Below are 18,518 nucleotides of genomic sequence, written 5' to 3' on the forward strand. Positions count from 1 at the left end.
AAACAAGAGAAAACACGCACTGAACTCCGTTTGATCAATCTGGTTATGTGGCCAAAAAGTCGTTTGGCCGTAGCGGTTATTTAAACGAAAAGGTCATTTGGCTGACCAGTTCAGCCAAATGACCTTTTCGATTAAATAATACGGTCATATGTAGTTTGCCCGAGAAGGTATTTTTGCCAAAAATGCTGTTTTACAGAGAGGGCCATTTGACATAAAAGTGTGGCATTTGGCTGAACGGTCATACCGGCCAAAAATTTCAAGTGATCAAACAGGTTATATGGCTGAAAATGTTGTTTGAATGAACAATGTTGTTTGTTCGTACAGAAAAATCGTTTGGCTAAATAGGTCATTTGGCCGAAAATTTCATTCGGTCGAACCGGTAGTTTGACCGAAATAATCGTTTGGAAAATGTTGTTAGGCCGAATAAGTCATTTGGCCGAAATCACTTTGAAATCACTTTTTCTCGCAAAAAGTCACAATTTTCAACTGGTCATTTGGCCGAAAATGTCGTTTGGCCGTAATGGCTGTTTGGCCACGGTTTAGCTGAAAATGTCGTTTGGCCGTAATGGCTATTTGGCCACGGACTGGTAATTTGGCTGACAATATCATTTGGCCGAACGGGCCATACGACCGAAAATGTCGTTTGGCTGAATAGGTCATTTGGCCGAAAATGTCGTTTGGCCGTAATGGCTATTTGGCCGAAAGGGCCGTAAACGGTTTAATCGAAAATGTCATTTCGCCGAAGGGGACATATGGCCGGACTGGTAATTTGGCCGAAAAAGTTCGTCTGGTAGAACTTGCTTAGCGAGAGTCTTGCGTGGCAAGTAGGCATTTGATTCGCACTACTGTGCAAGTGAAATCAACGTCCATGTTGAATGCTCTATCGCCCATTCTCGTTGATGGAGTCCTACGTACAGGTGATCATCTGAAGTCGTTTGTGGCAACGCTTTGGCAGAGCAGAGCAGACAAGTTCCATACACTACTGACGTAAAGCAACCAACTGTTGGCAGCTCTCTAACTCTCCGAATGATTTGGACGTCTTAACGCCATCTGGTGACTTTTCAGTGCACTGCCGTACAGGAACCTTCCCACGCGGAATTACCTGCCAGTAGGCGTTCGCAATGGCAGATGATTCAGAAATATCTTCGCCGTTTGTGGAAGCAATGATCATCAGAGTACCTATCAGGACTACAGCACTACATCCGGACTACATCCGCATCGAGTCGATGGTATTTTCATCGGAGAAATTTTCGGTGAAATAGAAATAAATCCTGTGGACAACAAAACTATTTAAAACTTCATTCCAAAAAACTGCCGAAGTGCAAATCGAGCTGAATATTTACCCAACAAACAATTTAAGCTGAATAAGCTAGTTTGTTGGGTAGTTGGAAATCAATACCCGGCGACCGTCAATTTCATGTAGTGGTTAGATCAGTGGATCGCTCGCCCACGCTCAAGATCAGTGGATCGCATCCCTCAGTGATGTCCAACAACCAACAACAATCCGTTGGTCATCATTCTTCTAACTATTTCTGAAGGTGCGAAGTGCCGATTCGTTCGTTTTGCTGCTCTTTCGTACATTAGTATCTGTGCTAAGCTAAGTTCATAATTCACCTCAAAGATAAAGTTGGCCCTGTGCCTTGAAATTGATTTAACGACGCTAAACCACACCGCTTAGCACCGGCAACCGCTGAGACCACGTGAATCTGGGTTTTGAGAAGCGAAATTAACGTCATCCATTCGGAATCTGAAACAAACGGGCAGATTCGAATCTTCAGAAAAAAAGAAAAACACACCTGTTGCATGGATAGATTTCGACATCCTATTCGAGTTTGACGCAGTTGTCTTAGACGTCAGCGGCAATCAACCGAGTTAAAAAAAATCCACAGAAGTAGGTTCCTTCCCACAAAACCCCTCACAATCTGACCCTCGAGAAACAAAACTAGGGCACTCTGCAACTGACCGCAAAATCGTTGCACGTTCTCGATTAATAATTACCGCCGGAGACAATTTGTCGTGGCCCGGCGATTATTTTAATGCACGTTGTCCCCGGCACAACTCGGTTGGCCCCAAAAAAAATGCAGCTTGACTCCACACACGACACACTCATTGCCCAAGATTCCCGGCTCTGACGAATAAAATTCCACCGACATCGACGACGACGACGACGGCGCAATAAAAACAAACCCGGCTTTGCCAACTCAACTCGGTTCGGCTCAACCTTGTGACACACTTTCGCCGCTGCGGCGGCCGCGCCCACATGGCCACCAGTTTTTCTTTTTTTCGATTGTCGCGTTCTCAACAAGTGACTACACGTCCATTTCACCGGTTCTTGATCGCCCAAATCAAGCGACCGATCGCTACCGGTCCACGATGGAACCGCCAAAGCCGTGATTTTGTGATTATGTCAGCCCAAGCCGCACCCCTGATGCCTGCATCGCAAGAAAGTAGTTCCAGCTCGCTGAGCCAAGGGGTTGGGTAATTTTTTAGGCCAACTACATTCCTACCGACCCGCTTGCGCTGCTTTCTTGAGTCGCAGAGCGCGGCGCGGCAGCCAAAATTTTGTTACGAAACGAGTTTCACTTTTCATGATCAAACGGCTCGGGCAAGCGGCGACGAGCGATGATGAAGACGGATCGTTTGGATCTCGCCAAAATACCCCGCCGTGACACGCACCGTTGCGCAAAACAGCTGTCAAATTAGGTAAACAAATAACCCCCTGCTCGGAGGATTTTTGATGAATTCAGATGGTGTACAATGATTGTGCAATGCTGTTCTACAGTGAAAATCAACCTTGCCGAAATGAGAATCAATCCGTCGAACAAATGACTGAAAGAGGAAAAACTCAAGGATTTTCTCGGTAATCATTCTCACATGTGATTCTTTCGGATTAGGCGATTTCATCGCCACAGTCGTCTCATGAACCGTGAACCACGATAAACCTGGTTGACATTTGACGATCCCAAAAGAAGTAAATTATGGCTGACGACCTTGCGCGCACGAGATCGTCATGGGTGCAGTCACCAAGCCAACACACGAGCAGAATTTTTAAAAACGACATTTTGCCATTCTAGTACTGCGTTGGTTTGGTGCACAAAAAATCATGGCATACTCTGTGTGGCTGCGCGTCGCCGCACACCGGTTGACAATAATTATTCTCGAAACGCCCTTCCTCGGGCAATGGCAAACGGCGCGGCGCGATCGCGGGTGCAACCCGATCCGCCTGAATGCACTTCAAAGTTATAAATTCACTTTGCTATTTAGGTCAACCCGAGTTCGCCCGCTCCGCTGAATGTTGAATAATCTATCATTCGTCGTCTCCCTGGGCGACGAATAAAGCATTTCCATTAGTTGGCCCCTCGCGGCGTCTATGTGCACAATCCGGCTCACCTGCGGGACTCGACGTTCTTTGTTTTAAGACCACGCCTGGTTCTTGTTGAATCGGAAGTGTCAAAACTTGAACGAATGGGAAGATTATAACTGCCAAACTTGTCTATGGAATAGACACTTATCCACACTTGTCCTATGTTAGATTCTAGTTCAAATCAACCATATTTCAGTTCAATAAGTGCATGGCTTCGATTGTTCGCACCTGGTTCAGCTTCTCGGTACTTTTCCGCTCTAATCTAATCTGCTTCAATTGTTTTGCCCTTCACCGGGCGTTCTTGCACCCGCCCCCGCCACCGCTTCGCATACTCATACATAGTAGGGTGGTTCAAAAAATCGATTTTGCTCCACAGTGCTCATCTTATTCTTTACCATGTTCTGAGTGTCCTCTGAAAATTTGAGCTCATTTGGATTAAAACTGATTTAGCACAAGCCGTTTCAAGTTTGCATGCAAATTAGTATGGGGAAATTTATTTTCTCATTATACTGTTAATGACGTTTCCTCATTAAGCGCAGGTTAAAAGAAAACCTACATAGCTAAAAGGGATACGCAACAGCTTTCACCCAACGAAAACCGCATGTTGATTAATCGTCCCAATAATTAGTAATCTATTTTAAGACAGGTTGCGAATCTTTAGTCATGATGGTTAAATTTCTTTGAGGGCATCACTGAATTTGTGTGTGCTATCTTTCGCGCCACGAGCAGCAATGTTGCCTGTTGATGAGTTATGCAATTAGTTCTAGAAAACCATGGTATAGATTAAATTCGATTACTAATTATTGGAACGATTAATTGAGATGTGGTTTTCACTGAGTGAAAGCTGTTGAGTATTCCTTTTAGCTATGTAAGTTTTCTTTTAACATGCGCTTGATGAGGAAACGTCATTAACAGTATAATGAAAAAATAAATTTCCCCATACTAATTTGCATGCAAACTTGAAACGGCTTGTGCTAAATCAGTTTTTATCCAAATGAGCTCAAATTTTCAGAGGACACTCAGAACATGGTAAAGAATCAGATGAGCACTGTGGAGCAAAATCGATTTTTTGAACCACCCTAATACATAGCCCGCTCATTATTCCAGTTACGTGATCAAGCAGGCATCTGACACCGAGGAAACCCTTCGAGTCGCTCCAGACGCTGCGTCTCCCTCCGAGACGATTACGCCAAACAACAACGGCACCAATACCCGTTCACTTTGCCGCCGATGGTACCGCACTTGGCTTGATCTATCGCCAATTCCGCGTATGTGAAAAAATTATCGCCTGCACCCCGACTGATACCGAACCGAAGCTCATTAAAAACCTCCCACCGATTGTCCGCTTCAACCGCGACCAATGCCACCTCGCGTCACCTCGCCTTACCTTGATCGAGCTCGCAGCGCACACCAACCGAACAAGTTTCCTTTCCCATGCGCCCCACCGTCGATGATCGAGCGGATTCGCTTTCCATCCAAGTCGCAACTACAGCCAGAGTAGGCTCTCGGGTCTTCTTTTCGATGCGCGATTTTTCTCGATATCGCTACGTGCATCGGTGTGTTGGTGCCGTCGTCGGTTCGCCAGCTGACTGCAGTTGCCGCTGCTGCAGCGTTGCACAACAAGCTGCCTGCACTAGCAAGGCCTGCACTCAAAACCTTGTGCCAAGTGCACTGGAAAGAATCAGCTGATTGAGAAATCGTTTTTCCATTCCTGACTTGAGCCCCTTCGCCGCTGCTGGCTGGTGCACTTCACACAGCTTGCTACGACGCATAGTTGCCATGGTGTCCGAGGTGGGTGAATCGGTGACAGATGGCAACCATGATATTGCTGTTGTTGGCGTTGCTACAATCTCGTGACATGAATTAATGGGGACAAGGCCTGCTCTGCGAAGGCTCCATGTTGACATCACTAATGCGAAAAATCAATCCGTTCACACGGTTGATTTTTTTGTTTCTTCAGCGTATTATCAAACGATAAGCATCACAATTCGCAATTCAAGTCTCATTCGTTTGCTAATCTGGCTAATCTATTTTTAGTTCCGGATTCGATCGCGGAAATCGAAACCTGTGCGTTTTGTTAGATCATTAGCATTTCAAGTCACACAAACATGTTTCGCATCCGCTCTTGTTTCACGGTTCGACTTTCGTCGCCGATGGAGCCGGAACGGTTGACAGTTTCCAGTTGACTGTCGTTTTCCGTCAAACTTTCATGGAAGGGAACGGCGCAGCGCTGTGAAGGTCCGAAAGCATGAAATTTATTCTAATCACGCACAATGCACTTTTTACTTGTGGCCACACTTTTGCTGCTGCTGCTGGCGTTGCCGGTGGGCACTCCTTCTTAGATATATTCTGTTTCAATAGCAGTAGTTCCCCTTCTTCACCTTCGTACACAGAACGTGCTGGGAAATTAAAAACGTATCAAACGCTTTGAAATTATTGCTTTCAAACACGGAACATGACTTGAGTTGCCCGTTTATTGAAGATTCCATCTTTAAAAGGGTGTGACACTTCGAAATGCGGGACAACCGGAAAGTAACGGAACCTATCCACTTCGTCTACTTCGTCAAAGGTTTGTTGGGCGACATGTTGAGTTCGAGAGTTCCTGTAGAAAGTTTGTTTTCAAAATATTCCAAAATGGAATCTACAATTTTTCTTTATTGTGTAATGATGATAAATCTTTGCCAATGATATAAAATGCACTAAAAATGAATTTAGAAACAATTATATCGTCGTTGGGCGCCATTGTACCACGGCTATTAATCCAAATGTGCCATTTTTCAATTCAAAAACATCACGTCGCGGGCATTCGTAAAATTCAGCAAGGCATCCACGCGATAGCTGCATTCATTTTAGGGCAATTACGCAAAATTAAAGCACAATCATAAATTTTCAACGTTAACGAGCGCAGTCAATTGCTCGGATCGAGTGAAAAAAAAACTGAACACGAAATTCCTCGGAAAATAACGAAATAACCCCTTCGTGGCATTTCGTTGCATCGCCTCCATTACGAAGGCTTCGATCACGCACCATCAGACGCTTCGCCGCGCGTTTTTTGTGTAGCGAAGCGGCGGCTTTCAAAAGTGTGCTGATTTTCGTTTAAAATCATCGCCATCGGGTCGTCATGCTGCATCTTGGAAGTCTTCAGCTTCTGAAAGGGAAGGAAAATGGATAGTTACATAAAATGATTGCGATTTTCAATGCTTGCGTAATCAAATGAAAGAATTGCAGATTCTATAAACTAAACAATTAGAATTTTCAACTCTTTTTAGAAATTTAAATTCTGGACAGAAGTTCCATTTCTCACGGAACTGTGCGAAGATTAATCGATAAAAGCCGGCAACATTTGTGAGTAAGTGGCAGTCCCGAAGGATTTAAGATCTGAAGAAAAAAGACTAAGCGAACTGTTACCAAAAGAATTGTCAATTTTCATATAACTGCGTTGGAGGGAAGCTGCGCCGAATCATCCCAACAAAAAAGGACTCAAAACGAATTATCTATAGACTTAAGATCTGAATGTTCTACAATGGGAGACCCAAGAAAAAGGGAAAGACGAAAATAAGTTCTGAAAACTCCTGGGATTCTGCAAACCTATTCTCAAATCGCTCTCAAACGATCATCCCGAAATCGTTACACCCACTTCCAATCCAAATTCAATCCAAATCATATTTGAATTCAAATCCAACTCAAATGCAATCCAAAACTAATCCAAATCAAATTCAAATCCGGTCCAAACCAAATCCAAATCCATTTTAAGACCAATCCTTATCCAATCCGAAGGCAATTTAAATCCAAACCAAATCCAATCCATATCCAATACAAATTCAATTCAAATTAAATTCAAATCTAACCCTAATCAAACCCGAATTCAATCCAAAACCAAACCAAATCAAACCCAATCCAATCCAAAATAAATAGAAATCCAATTCAAACCTAATCCAAATCCAATCCAAATCCAAATCCAATACAAACCCAATCCAAAACCAATCCAAAACTAATCCAAATCCAAATCCAATCCAAATCCAATCCAATACAAATCCAATTCAAATCCAATCCAAATCCAATTCAAATCCAATCCATATCCAATCCAAATCCGATCCAAATCCAATCCAAATCGAATCCAAATCCAATCAAAATCCAATTCGAATCCAATCCAAATCCAATTCAAATCCAATCCAAATTTAATTCAAATCCAATCCAAACCCATTCCAAATCCAATCCAAATCCAATTCAAATCCAACCCAAATCCAATCCAAATCCAATCCAAACCCAATCCAAATCCAATCCAAATCCAATCCAAAACCAATCCAAACCAAAACCAACCCAAACCAATCCAAACCAATCCAAACCAACCAAACCAATCCAAACCAATCCAAACCAATCCAAACCAACCAAACCAATCCAAATCCAATCCAAACCAATCCAAATCCAATCCAAACCAACCAAACCAATCCAAATCCAATCCAAACCAATCCAAACCAATCCAAACCAATCCAAACCAATCCAAACCAATCCAAACCAATCCAAACCAATCCAAACCAATCCAAACCAATCCAAACCAACCAAACCAATCCAAACCAATCCAAACCAATCCAAACCAACCAAATCCAATCCAAACCAATCCAAACCAATCCAAACCAAACCAATCCAAACCAATCCAAACCAACCAAACCAATCCAAACCAATCCAAACCAATCCAAACCAATCCAAACCAACCAAACCAATCCAACCAATCCAAACCAAACCAATCCAAACCAATCCAAACCAATCCAAACCAATCCAAACCAATCCAAACCAATCCAAACCAATCCAAACCAATCCAAACCAACCAAACCAATCCAACCAATCCAAACCAACCAAACCAATCCAAACCAATCCAAACCAATCCAAACCAACCAAACCAACCAAACCAATCCAAACCAATCCAAATCCAATCCAAACCAATCCAAACCAAACCAAACCAATCCAAACCAATCCAAACCAACCAAACCAATCCAAATCCAATCCAAACCAATCCAAACCAATCCAAACCAATCCAAACCAATCCAAACCAATCCAAACCAATCCAAACCAATCCAAACCAATCCAAACCAATCCAAACCAATCCAAACCAATCCAAACCAATCCAAACCAATCCAAACCAATCCAAACCAATCCAAACCAATCCAAACCAACCAAACCAATCCAAACCAATCCAAACCAATCCAACCAATCCAAACCAACCAACCAATCCAAACCAATCCAAACCAATCCAAACCAATCCAAACCAATCCAAACCAATCCAAACCAACCAAACCAATCCAAATCCAATCCAAACCAATCCAAACCAATCCAAACCAATCCAAACCAATCCAAACCAACCAAACCAATCCAAACCAATCCAAACCAATCCAAACCAATCCAAACCAATCCAAACCAATCCAAACCAATCCAAACCAATCCAAACCAATCCAAACCAACCAAACCAATCCAAACCAATCCAAACCAATCCAAACCAATCCAAACCAATCCAAACCAATCCAAACCAATCCAAACCAATCCAAACCAATCCAAACCAACCAAACCAATCCAAACCAACCAAACCAATCCAAACCAACCAAACCAATCCAAACCAACCAAACCAATCCAAACCAATCCAAACCAACCAAACCAATCCAAACCAATCCAAACCAATCCAAACCAATCCAAACCAATCCAAACCAATCCAAACCAATCCAAATCCAATCCAAACCAATCCAAACCAATCCAAACCAATCCAAACCAACCAAACCAATCCAAACCAATCCAAACCAATCCAAACCAATCCAAACCAATCCAAACCAATCCAAACCAATCCAAACCAATCCAAACCAATCCAAACCAATCCAAACCAATCCAAACCAACCAAACCAATCCAAACCAATCCAAACCAACCAAACCAATCCAAACCAATCCAAACCAATCCAAACCAACCAAACCAACCAAACCAATCCAAACCAATCCAAACCAACCAAACCAATCCAAACCAATCCAAACCAATCCAAACCAATCCAAACCAACCAAACCAATCCAAACCAATCCAAACCAATCCAAACCAACCAAACCAATCCAAACCAATCCAAACCAATCCAAACCAATCCAAATCCAATCCAAACCAATCCAAACCAATCCAAACCAACCAAACCAATCCAAACCAATCCAAACCAACCAAACCAATCCAAACCAACCAAACCAATCCAACCAACCAAACCAATCCAAACCAATCCAAACCAACCAAACCAACCAAACCAATCCAAACCAATCCAAACCAATCCAAACCAACCAAACCAATCCAAACCAATCCAAACCAATCCAAACCAATCCAAACCAATCCAAACCAATCCAAACCAATCCAAACCAACCAAACCAATCCAAACCAATCCAAACCAACCAAACCAATCCAAACCAATCCAAACCAATCCAAATCCAATCCAAACCAACCAAACCAATCCAAACCAATCCAAACCAATCCAAACCAACCAAACCAATCCAAACCAATCCAAACCAATCCAAACCAATCCAAACCAATCCAAACCAATCCAAACCAATCCAAACCAATCCAAACCAATCCAAACCAATCCAAACCAACCAAACCAATCCAAACCAACCAAACCAATCCAAACCAACCAAACCAATCCAAACCAATCCAAACCAATCCAAACCAATCCAAACCAATCCAAACCAATCCAAACCAATCCAAACCAACCAAACCAATCCAAACCAATCCAAACCAATCCAAACCAATCCAAACCAATCCAAACCAATCCAAACCAACCAAACCAATCCAAACCAATCCAAACCAACCAAACCAATCCAAACCAATCCAAACCAATCCAAACCAATCCAAACCAATCCAAACCAATCCAAACCAATCCAAACCAATCCAAACCAATCCAAACCAATCCAAACCAATCCAAACCAATCCAAACCAACCAAACCAATCCAACCAATCCAAACCAATCCAAACCAATCCAAACCAATCCAACCAAACCAAACCAATCCAAACCAATCCAAACCAATCCAACCAATCCAAACCAATCCAAACCAATCCAAACCAATCCAAACCAAATCCAAACCAACCAAACCAATCCAAACCAATCCAAACCAATCCAAACCAATCCAAACCAATCCAAACCAATCCAACCAATCCAAACCAATCCAAACCAATCCAAACCAACCAAACCAATCCAAACCAACCAAAACCAATCCAAACCAATCCAAACCAATCCAAACCAATCCAAACCAACCAAACCAATCCAAACCAATCCAAACCAATCCAAACCAACCAAACCAATCCAAACCAATCCAAACCAATCCAAACCAATCCAAACCAATCCAAACCAATCCAAACCAACCAAACCAACCAATCCAAACCAACCAAACCAATCCAAACCAACCAAACCAATCCAATGTAAACCAATCCAAACCAATCCAAACCAATCCAAACCAATCCAAACCAACCAAAACCAATCCAAACCAATCCAAATCCAATCCAACCAATCCAAACCAATCCAAACCAATCCAAACCAATCCAAACCAATCCAAACCAATCCAAACCAATCCAAACCAATCCAAATCCAATCCAAACCAATCCAAACCAATCCAAACCAATCCAAACCAGTCCAAACCAGTCCAAACCAATCCAAACCAATCCAAACCAATCCAAACCAACCAAACCAATCCAAACCAATCCAAACCAATCCAAACCAATCCACATCCAATCCAAACCAATCCAAACCAATCCAAACCAATCCAAACCAAACCAATCCAAACCAATCCAATCCAAACCAATCACAATCCAACCAATCCAAACCAACCAAACCAATCCAAACCAAACCAAACCAATTCAAACCAATCCAAATCTAATCCAAACCAATTCAAACCAATCCAAACCAATCCAAACCAATCCAAACCAATCCAAACCAATCCAAACCAATCCAAACCAATCCAAACCAATCCAAACCAATCCAAACCAATCCATACTCAATCCAAACCAACCAAACCAATCCAAACCAATCCAAACCAATCCAATCCAACCAATCCAATCCAATCCAATCCAAACCAATCCAATCTAATCCAAATTAAATCAAACCAACCAAATCCAATCCAAACCAATCCAAACCAATCCAAACCATTACAAACCAATCCCCAATCTAATCCAAATTAAATCAAAATCCAATCCAAATCCAAAGCAAATCCAATTCAAATCCAATCCAAATCCAATCCAAATCCAATCCAAATCCAATCCAAATTCAATCCAAATCCAATTCAAATCCAATCCAAATCCAATCCAAATCCAATCCATACTCAATCCAAATCCAATTCAAATCCAATCCAAATCCAATCCAAATCCAATCCAAATCCAATCCAAATCCAAATCCAATCCAAATCCAATCCAATCCAAATCCAATACAAATCCAATCCTAATCTAATCCAAATTAAATCAAAATCCAATCCAAATCCAAACCAAATCCAATTCAAATCCAATCCAAATCCAATCCAAATCCAATCCAAATCCAATCCAAATCCAATCAAAATCTAAATCTAATTAAAATACATTACAATTGCATTTTAAATCCAATCCAAATCCGAATCAAATCCAATCCAAATCCAACCCGAGGCCCGAATCGAATCTGCATATGTAAATCCGACACTTCTCAAGATTTGGCCCTGCAGTTCAGCGGGAATTAACTGGTCCTGTCGTCGATAGAGGCGCCAGCTAACGAAGCTGAACACCACATCCTTTTCCAACATTCTGCAATCTAAAAACATTACACGAACTTTTTCACGGACTTCGTTCTGTGGCGGGGAATCAATCTGGGTGTCTGCTTGTATGTCGTTTCTTCTGATCAGTTGGAATTCTCTTGTCGGAAGCTGCAGTCACCATTGCGTCATATTCCCGGAACTATTTTTCAGCTTCCGAAGGAATAGAATTCAACAGATCTTAAGAATGTAGTAACTAGAAGAAGCACAGCGCTTTCATGAGCGCCATAACTAATTTCTTTATCTGCTATTTGAAACAATGACAAAACTTGTTGCTACTGAAAAGCGAAAAAACAGTTCCTTCAGATACATAATACGTAAATGGAGAAAACTTCCTTGAATGTCAGTTTTATAGCCACTTATACGCGAAGGCATTATATAAGTCGCTCGCAACCATGATCTAGACATAGTTTTCACCGTCTGCCCACGACCACCACCATTGCCGTCATTGTCGACTTCGGCGTAACTCAAAATAAGGTTATCTAAACGAGATTGACATAAATCTGGTCGTTGCACCGCTCTGCCGCCGCCACCACTCGGTGGCACAGTTTTCAGTTTCCGTGCAGTTCGACATCTCTCCACCATTTTCGCCGTTGAGAAATTATGAGCCTCACGTAATTGTGTTGTTTTGCCGAGCAACACCGTCGGTCGCCATTGCTTCTCGAATTATTGCGACTACAAACACGAGTTTCGTCGATAATTATCAACAAATTGAGTCACGAAGCACAGTACATAATGCCGGCTCATCTCCAGTGCGCCGACAACACCGCTCGAAACCTCATATGCAGCGGTGAAAAGCGGGAAAGATGCAGACTCCCAATTAGTAGGCTGTGTGTGCGTGTGCGTGTGCTTCAGCAGGCTCATTCCGGGAATCGTGGCCAACCTCGATGATGATGGCGGTTAATTGCTGCACCGAGGCGGAAGCTTTTTCTGCTGCATGAACGGATTTTTCATCTCTTTTCGGCGGCGGCGACGGCCCTCGAGTGGATGTGTAAAGTTGTGCGGCTCAATGAAAGCGAAAGGACTCCCGGCGACACGCAGAGACGATGGTGGGTGGTGGCACTCAAGCAGGATAAAGCTGGCTGTTTGCTGCAGCGCTGCTCTTTGCCGGTATCCTTTATTCTGCATCAGGAGTGGATGTAAGGAGAGTGATGACATTGCGATCTAATTCATACCTGTTATAATTATTACACTTCTCTTTTTCTCAAAATAAATACCCCATGAACGCCATTTCACACAAAACATGTTCTACGCACACAAAAAAAAATGTTCTATATCTGACGTAACCTAATTGACCTAAGACCTAATTGAAAATGGTAAGATATTGAAAAACGTTTTGGGTTTGATAAATTCATTATAATTTAACTTAAAAGACAGCGAACAAATGCATCTCGCTTCTTCGAGTGTCGCCACTGTTAATGCAGTAACTGTGGCGTAGTGCATTATGACTTGTGTTCTATGATGAGTAACACTTGTACTCGGTAGTGACTCATTACTCAGTCGGTTGAATACATGTGCTGCGACGCGGATAAGGCACAAAAGAATGCCCATTAGAAATTTTAAATCCCTTGACAATACACAGTTCTTATCAATAGAGATGGAGGGAAGATAGAAAGTCAGACGCAATAGAAGATTATAAATCATGATAAAATATCATACGAGGAGAATAAGTTGCTTGGAGAATAAAATACTGATTATTAATCAAATTTTTCTTCGTTATTTTTCGTTTCAGGTATGCAAACATCCCACTAACGATGATCAGCCTCTTCCCACTAACGTAAGTCAATTGGTTAATAATAATACATCCAAATCCAATGTTTGAATTACTGCACCCAATTTTTGTACACACTGCATGTTTTTGCCTTCTGTTTTTTGGAGATTTACTACGACAACTTCGATCCGCTGCTCAAGGATGATTCTTAAAAAACAGATCTCTCTCTATTCCTTATGCATGTTCGGGTTTTCAATGAATTCTAAAAATATCCGCAACAGCTCGGAAGCACTACTACTTCCCGCGAAATACATCACAAAACTGAAATCTGACTCCGTTCATCTGTCACTCGCATCTGACACTCATGACTAATGCATATGCCCTCTTATTCGATTCAATCTATATATTTGATTATACTCATCTCAATCCCTACATCTTCCCCCTGCTCTACTCTATTACAATATTATTATTATTAATTACTCTACTATATAATACCTAAGAACATTAAACTACTACCGAAATCAGAAAATAAAATCATAACCAATATTCTATCTTTACATATATTTGATTATGCTCATCTTAATTCCTACACATACGTGTGTAAATATTCCCAACCGTTGATTGAAATGCATCGAACATTTGGAACGCCATTATCAATCGTTTGGAGATGGAGCGATGATCATATTACTGTGTAAAACGCAGCCAAAATACAACTGTCAAACGTATTGGCTGCGTTAGACGGTTACTTATCAGTTGCGTCCGTATGTACTTCCGCAATCAGTTGAGTAGATGGCAGTAGTGAATCAACGTATATCATTTCAAATGTTTACGCATGATTTTCAATAAAATTTGTTCTAGCTTAAATATCTGTTATCTGTGGTACAACGGAGAAAACCCGTTCATCGTTCCACTTTATGTAAAGCGATGCACTTGAGACACTTTGTGTATGAGAAGCATTGTATACAATATTCACTTTTATGTAGCAACTCGGCCGATTTTTTGCAAACGTCGCATGATTATTCAAAATATGTGGATATGCGGATATACCGTGGGGAATCGAAATCCGTACACTTAAGCACCACAGTATACTAAAAAGTCTCTAGAAAATGGGAATCGAAACGCAAACTAAAAACAATATGATAAAATAATGAATTAAATCAACACCTCCTGAATTGAAATCCGTCCAACGTGGAAATATTTAAATTGAAACTAAACTAGGGTAAAACGACCTATTATGGAGGGGTTAAGCACCACGTCAAAACAAAGTTGATATCGAAAAATCTTTGAAAAATTAACTGTTTATCTTTTTTTACATTGCAGCAGGCGAATACGATGCTCATTAACTCTAGTTTCGTAAATATTACGACAATTGAGCTAAACGTACACACTTAACTCATTTTACAGTATTCGGTAAATTTTACCGAAATCTCAACAGCAGAACTGTTCGGTAATTTTTTTTACAGATTTTTTGTTATTTTTTCCATTGCTCAACTGTCAAAATCACCGAAAATCAGTAAAATTATTTACCGAACAGTTCTGCTGTTGAGATTTCGGTAAAATTTTACCGAATTCGGCGATTTATTTTAAGTGTGATGTTGTTTTGTTTTTATCGCAATAAAAACAAACTACCGCAATATAAGGACGCAGTTGCGATATTTCTTGAAGGTCAGTCTTATTGTTGCGGTATTGCCTATATGGAGAGCGATACCACAACAATAGGCTCAAAGGACGCAATTTTTTAATCAAAAAATATGGTTTTTCATCATTTTAAACAGAATTTCGTCAAACAAAAGGTGTTCTTGTGGTTAATTCGAAGAGTTTGAGCGGGTCCACAATTATTGTTGATGCTTGTGTATGCAGAATGGACTATTTTAGCACTTCTTCTTCTTCTTATTGGCATTACATCCCCACACTGGGACAGAGCCGCCTCGCAGCTTAGTGTTCATTGAGCACTTCCACAGTTATTAACTGCGAGGTTTCTAAGCCAAGTTACCATTTTTGCATTCGTATATCATGAGGCTAACACGATGATACTTTTATGCCCAGGGAAGTCGAGATAATTTCCAATCCGAAAATTGCCTAGACCGGCACCGGGAATCGAACCCAGCCACCCTCAGCATGGTCTTGCTTTGTAGCCGCGCGTCTTACCGCACGGCTAAGGAGGGCCCCTGCACTACCGCAACAATAGAACATACCACAACGATAGCACGTTTTACCCTACCACTGTAAATAGTTAAAAAAAAGCCCCTTGAGGAACTAAGTCATAGTTATGTGCTTTGTTATTCACTGAGCTTACATTATTATTCGCAATTTACAATTAAAACTCACCTACTTTTTATGCAATTATGTTCTACACGCATAAAAATGGCACCAGAAACTTCGCTTGGTGGGTGGCGATTTGTTTTTGTTTCATGTTGTTTTAATTTCAAAGCCTACTTTCCATCTCAATGGCCTAAAAGCTTACTGTCAAGTATGTGAACAGGATAAGATAGATTATTTATAAATTTACTAGCGAAAGAAACCAAGCTTTGCTCGGGTGTTGCAAATGTCACAATGAATCGAACTCTAGATCAATTTCCGTGCGTTTATTTTGTGTTCCACAACAGCTGACCTAAAATTGTATTCTGATGATTTTTACATTTACCCATTTACCCCCCAACTTTTTGTATATATAAACACTGCGGATCCCAAAACGAATCGATTAGGGAAAAAATCTTGCTAATCGGTCATCCGGTTCGCGAGTTAAATCGTCAGGAAAAGAATATTTTGTCGCCAAAAAAACACTGTTCGCCTTCCCCCTATTCTTATCTAGCAATCCGAATAGCAAATCAGCTTGAAATTAACAAATGCATCTTGAAGCAGTCAGTAGAGAAGAATAGACAAAAACATCCTAACTCTACATGAATCTGCCATCTGCCATCACATGAATTTAAGAAATTTGAGTTCATTCAGTGATGGTTTCAGGTGGTTTAAGAGTGCCTCAAATCGAGAAGACTTTTTACATTTTAAACCATAAACATTTTCCCAAGCCCCTTTTGAAAAAAATGAAAATCGAAACTTTTTTCAGTGTCAAATAACTTAAATAAAATTAATAACTAAAACAATTCATTGTCATTTTGATTTCATTTTCTACATATTCTGAATATTTATGTTTCTCTTAGAAAGATTATGAGACAAATTTTTCATATAGTGGAAAATGTTTTTATTGAATCGAATTGCGAAAAAGTTCCATTGGCTTAAAATATACCCGATTACAACCATCCTTAAAAGACATTTCTTTATATGTTTCTCCAAAATAACTTTGTTCGGAAAACATAGAAGAAAAAAAGCAATAAAATATTATTTCCATTGAGAGTTGAACATTTTCCAATAAAAAATATGAACAGCCAATTAAGAGATATAGAAGCATTTATTAATTCTTCATTAGCAAGACTTTCAGACTAAGTCTGGCTCATCTAGTTGGAAGCAATTATAATAAATACATATCAAATTGCCTTCAATCAAAAATGTTTATTCACAGAGCATTTTTCTTAAAACTTAAAAATATATTCATAGTTTAATACATAAATATTGCTATTAACAAAAATAATCTCCCATTAAAAAATGGAAATAAATAGAAAAATTCCCTGAACGAATCATGGTAAACAATAAATAATTGCATAAAAATTATAAAATAGAGATGTGCGGCGCTGTCCGAATATCGTCAATGGCGTCGTTTGCCATAGTTTTTGTCGGAGATGGCGGCGTAAATCGGCTTCGCGATATATTTATATTTTTTTTTTTAAAGAAATTTTTAAGAATTTTCACGGAGATTTTTTTTTCTTCTTTTTTTTCTAATTTCCACTATATTTCTTCAGAATTTCTTCGTGGAATTTTGAATTTCAATTGAAGTTTTTTTTTCTGAATTTTGATGATTTTTTCGAGAAATTTTGTGTTGTCCATAAGATATTCTTCGGAAATTCCACGGGAAAGCGTCGTTTGGCAAAAACGGAAAGCTATTTGGCCGAATGACAGCACGTGATGCCGAAAGTCATCTAACCGAATTCCAATTTCGGCTGAGTTGAACATTTAGCCGAAACGGTTATTAGGCCCAAAACGGTTTGGCCGAAAGCGACATGACCGAACTGGTAATTTGGCCGAAAAAGCCGTTTGCCCTAACAGATCAAAATTCGCTAAACTGGTAATATGGCAAAAAATGTCGACCTATTTAACCGAACGGCTCTTCCTGCCAAATGGCCTATTCAACCAAACGACTATTTCGGTTTAGCGGCATTTTCAGCCAAATGACTAGTTGTCCATTACGACTAAATAACATTTTCGGTCAAATGGGATATCTGTTCGGCTTAATGCTATATCCGGCTTAACAACTTTCGACGTTTTGGCTTTCGGTCAAATATTTTTCGGCCCAATGACTGTCGACCGAACGGCCCTTCCCGTCGTTTTGCCGAAGGTCGTTCGGCGGAAAGCCATTTGTTCGAATGCCACTTGACCGATTCACACATTAAGGCAAAAGGCATCTAGCCGAGTTTCATTTGGCCGAATGGATCTTTTGTCTGAACCGGTTATTAAGTCGTAAAACCAGACGAATCCATTTCGATCGGGTTTTAAGCCTGCTCACATTCAGCTTCTTCTACGGATCAAGTACTGAGCGAGGAACACGATAGA

The 18,518-nt window shown here is 40.7% G+C and overlaps 1 protein-coding gene across 3 annotated transcripts in view; it reads left to right on the forward strand.

Annotated features, from left to right (window-relative positions):
• Positions 1–18,518, forward strand: part of LOC134227432 (zinc finger protein 704) — a 302,312-nt gene that overhangs the window by 87,526 nt on the left and 196,268 nt on the right. For 2 of the 3 annotated variants that reach the window (XM_062708925.1, XM_062708923.1), the window contains exon 2: positions 13,875–13,919. The exons of the other annotated variant lie outside the window; for it this stretch is intronic. In XM_062708925.1, coding sequence (XP_062564909.1) covers positions 13,875–13,919 — 45 coding nt within the window. The remainder of the gene's footprint in view (positions 1–13,874; positions 13,920–18,518) is intronic. 3 annotated transcript variants of the gene reach the window in all.

This window comes from Armigeres subalbatus, chromosome 3 (genome assembly GCF_024139115.2).
Source record: "Armigeres subalbatus isolate Guangzhou_Male chromosome 3, GZ_Asu_2, whole genome shotgun sequence".
NCBI lineage: Eukaryota > Metazoa > Arthropoda > Insecta > Diptera > Culicidae > Armigeres > Armigeres subalbatus.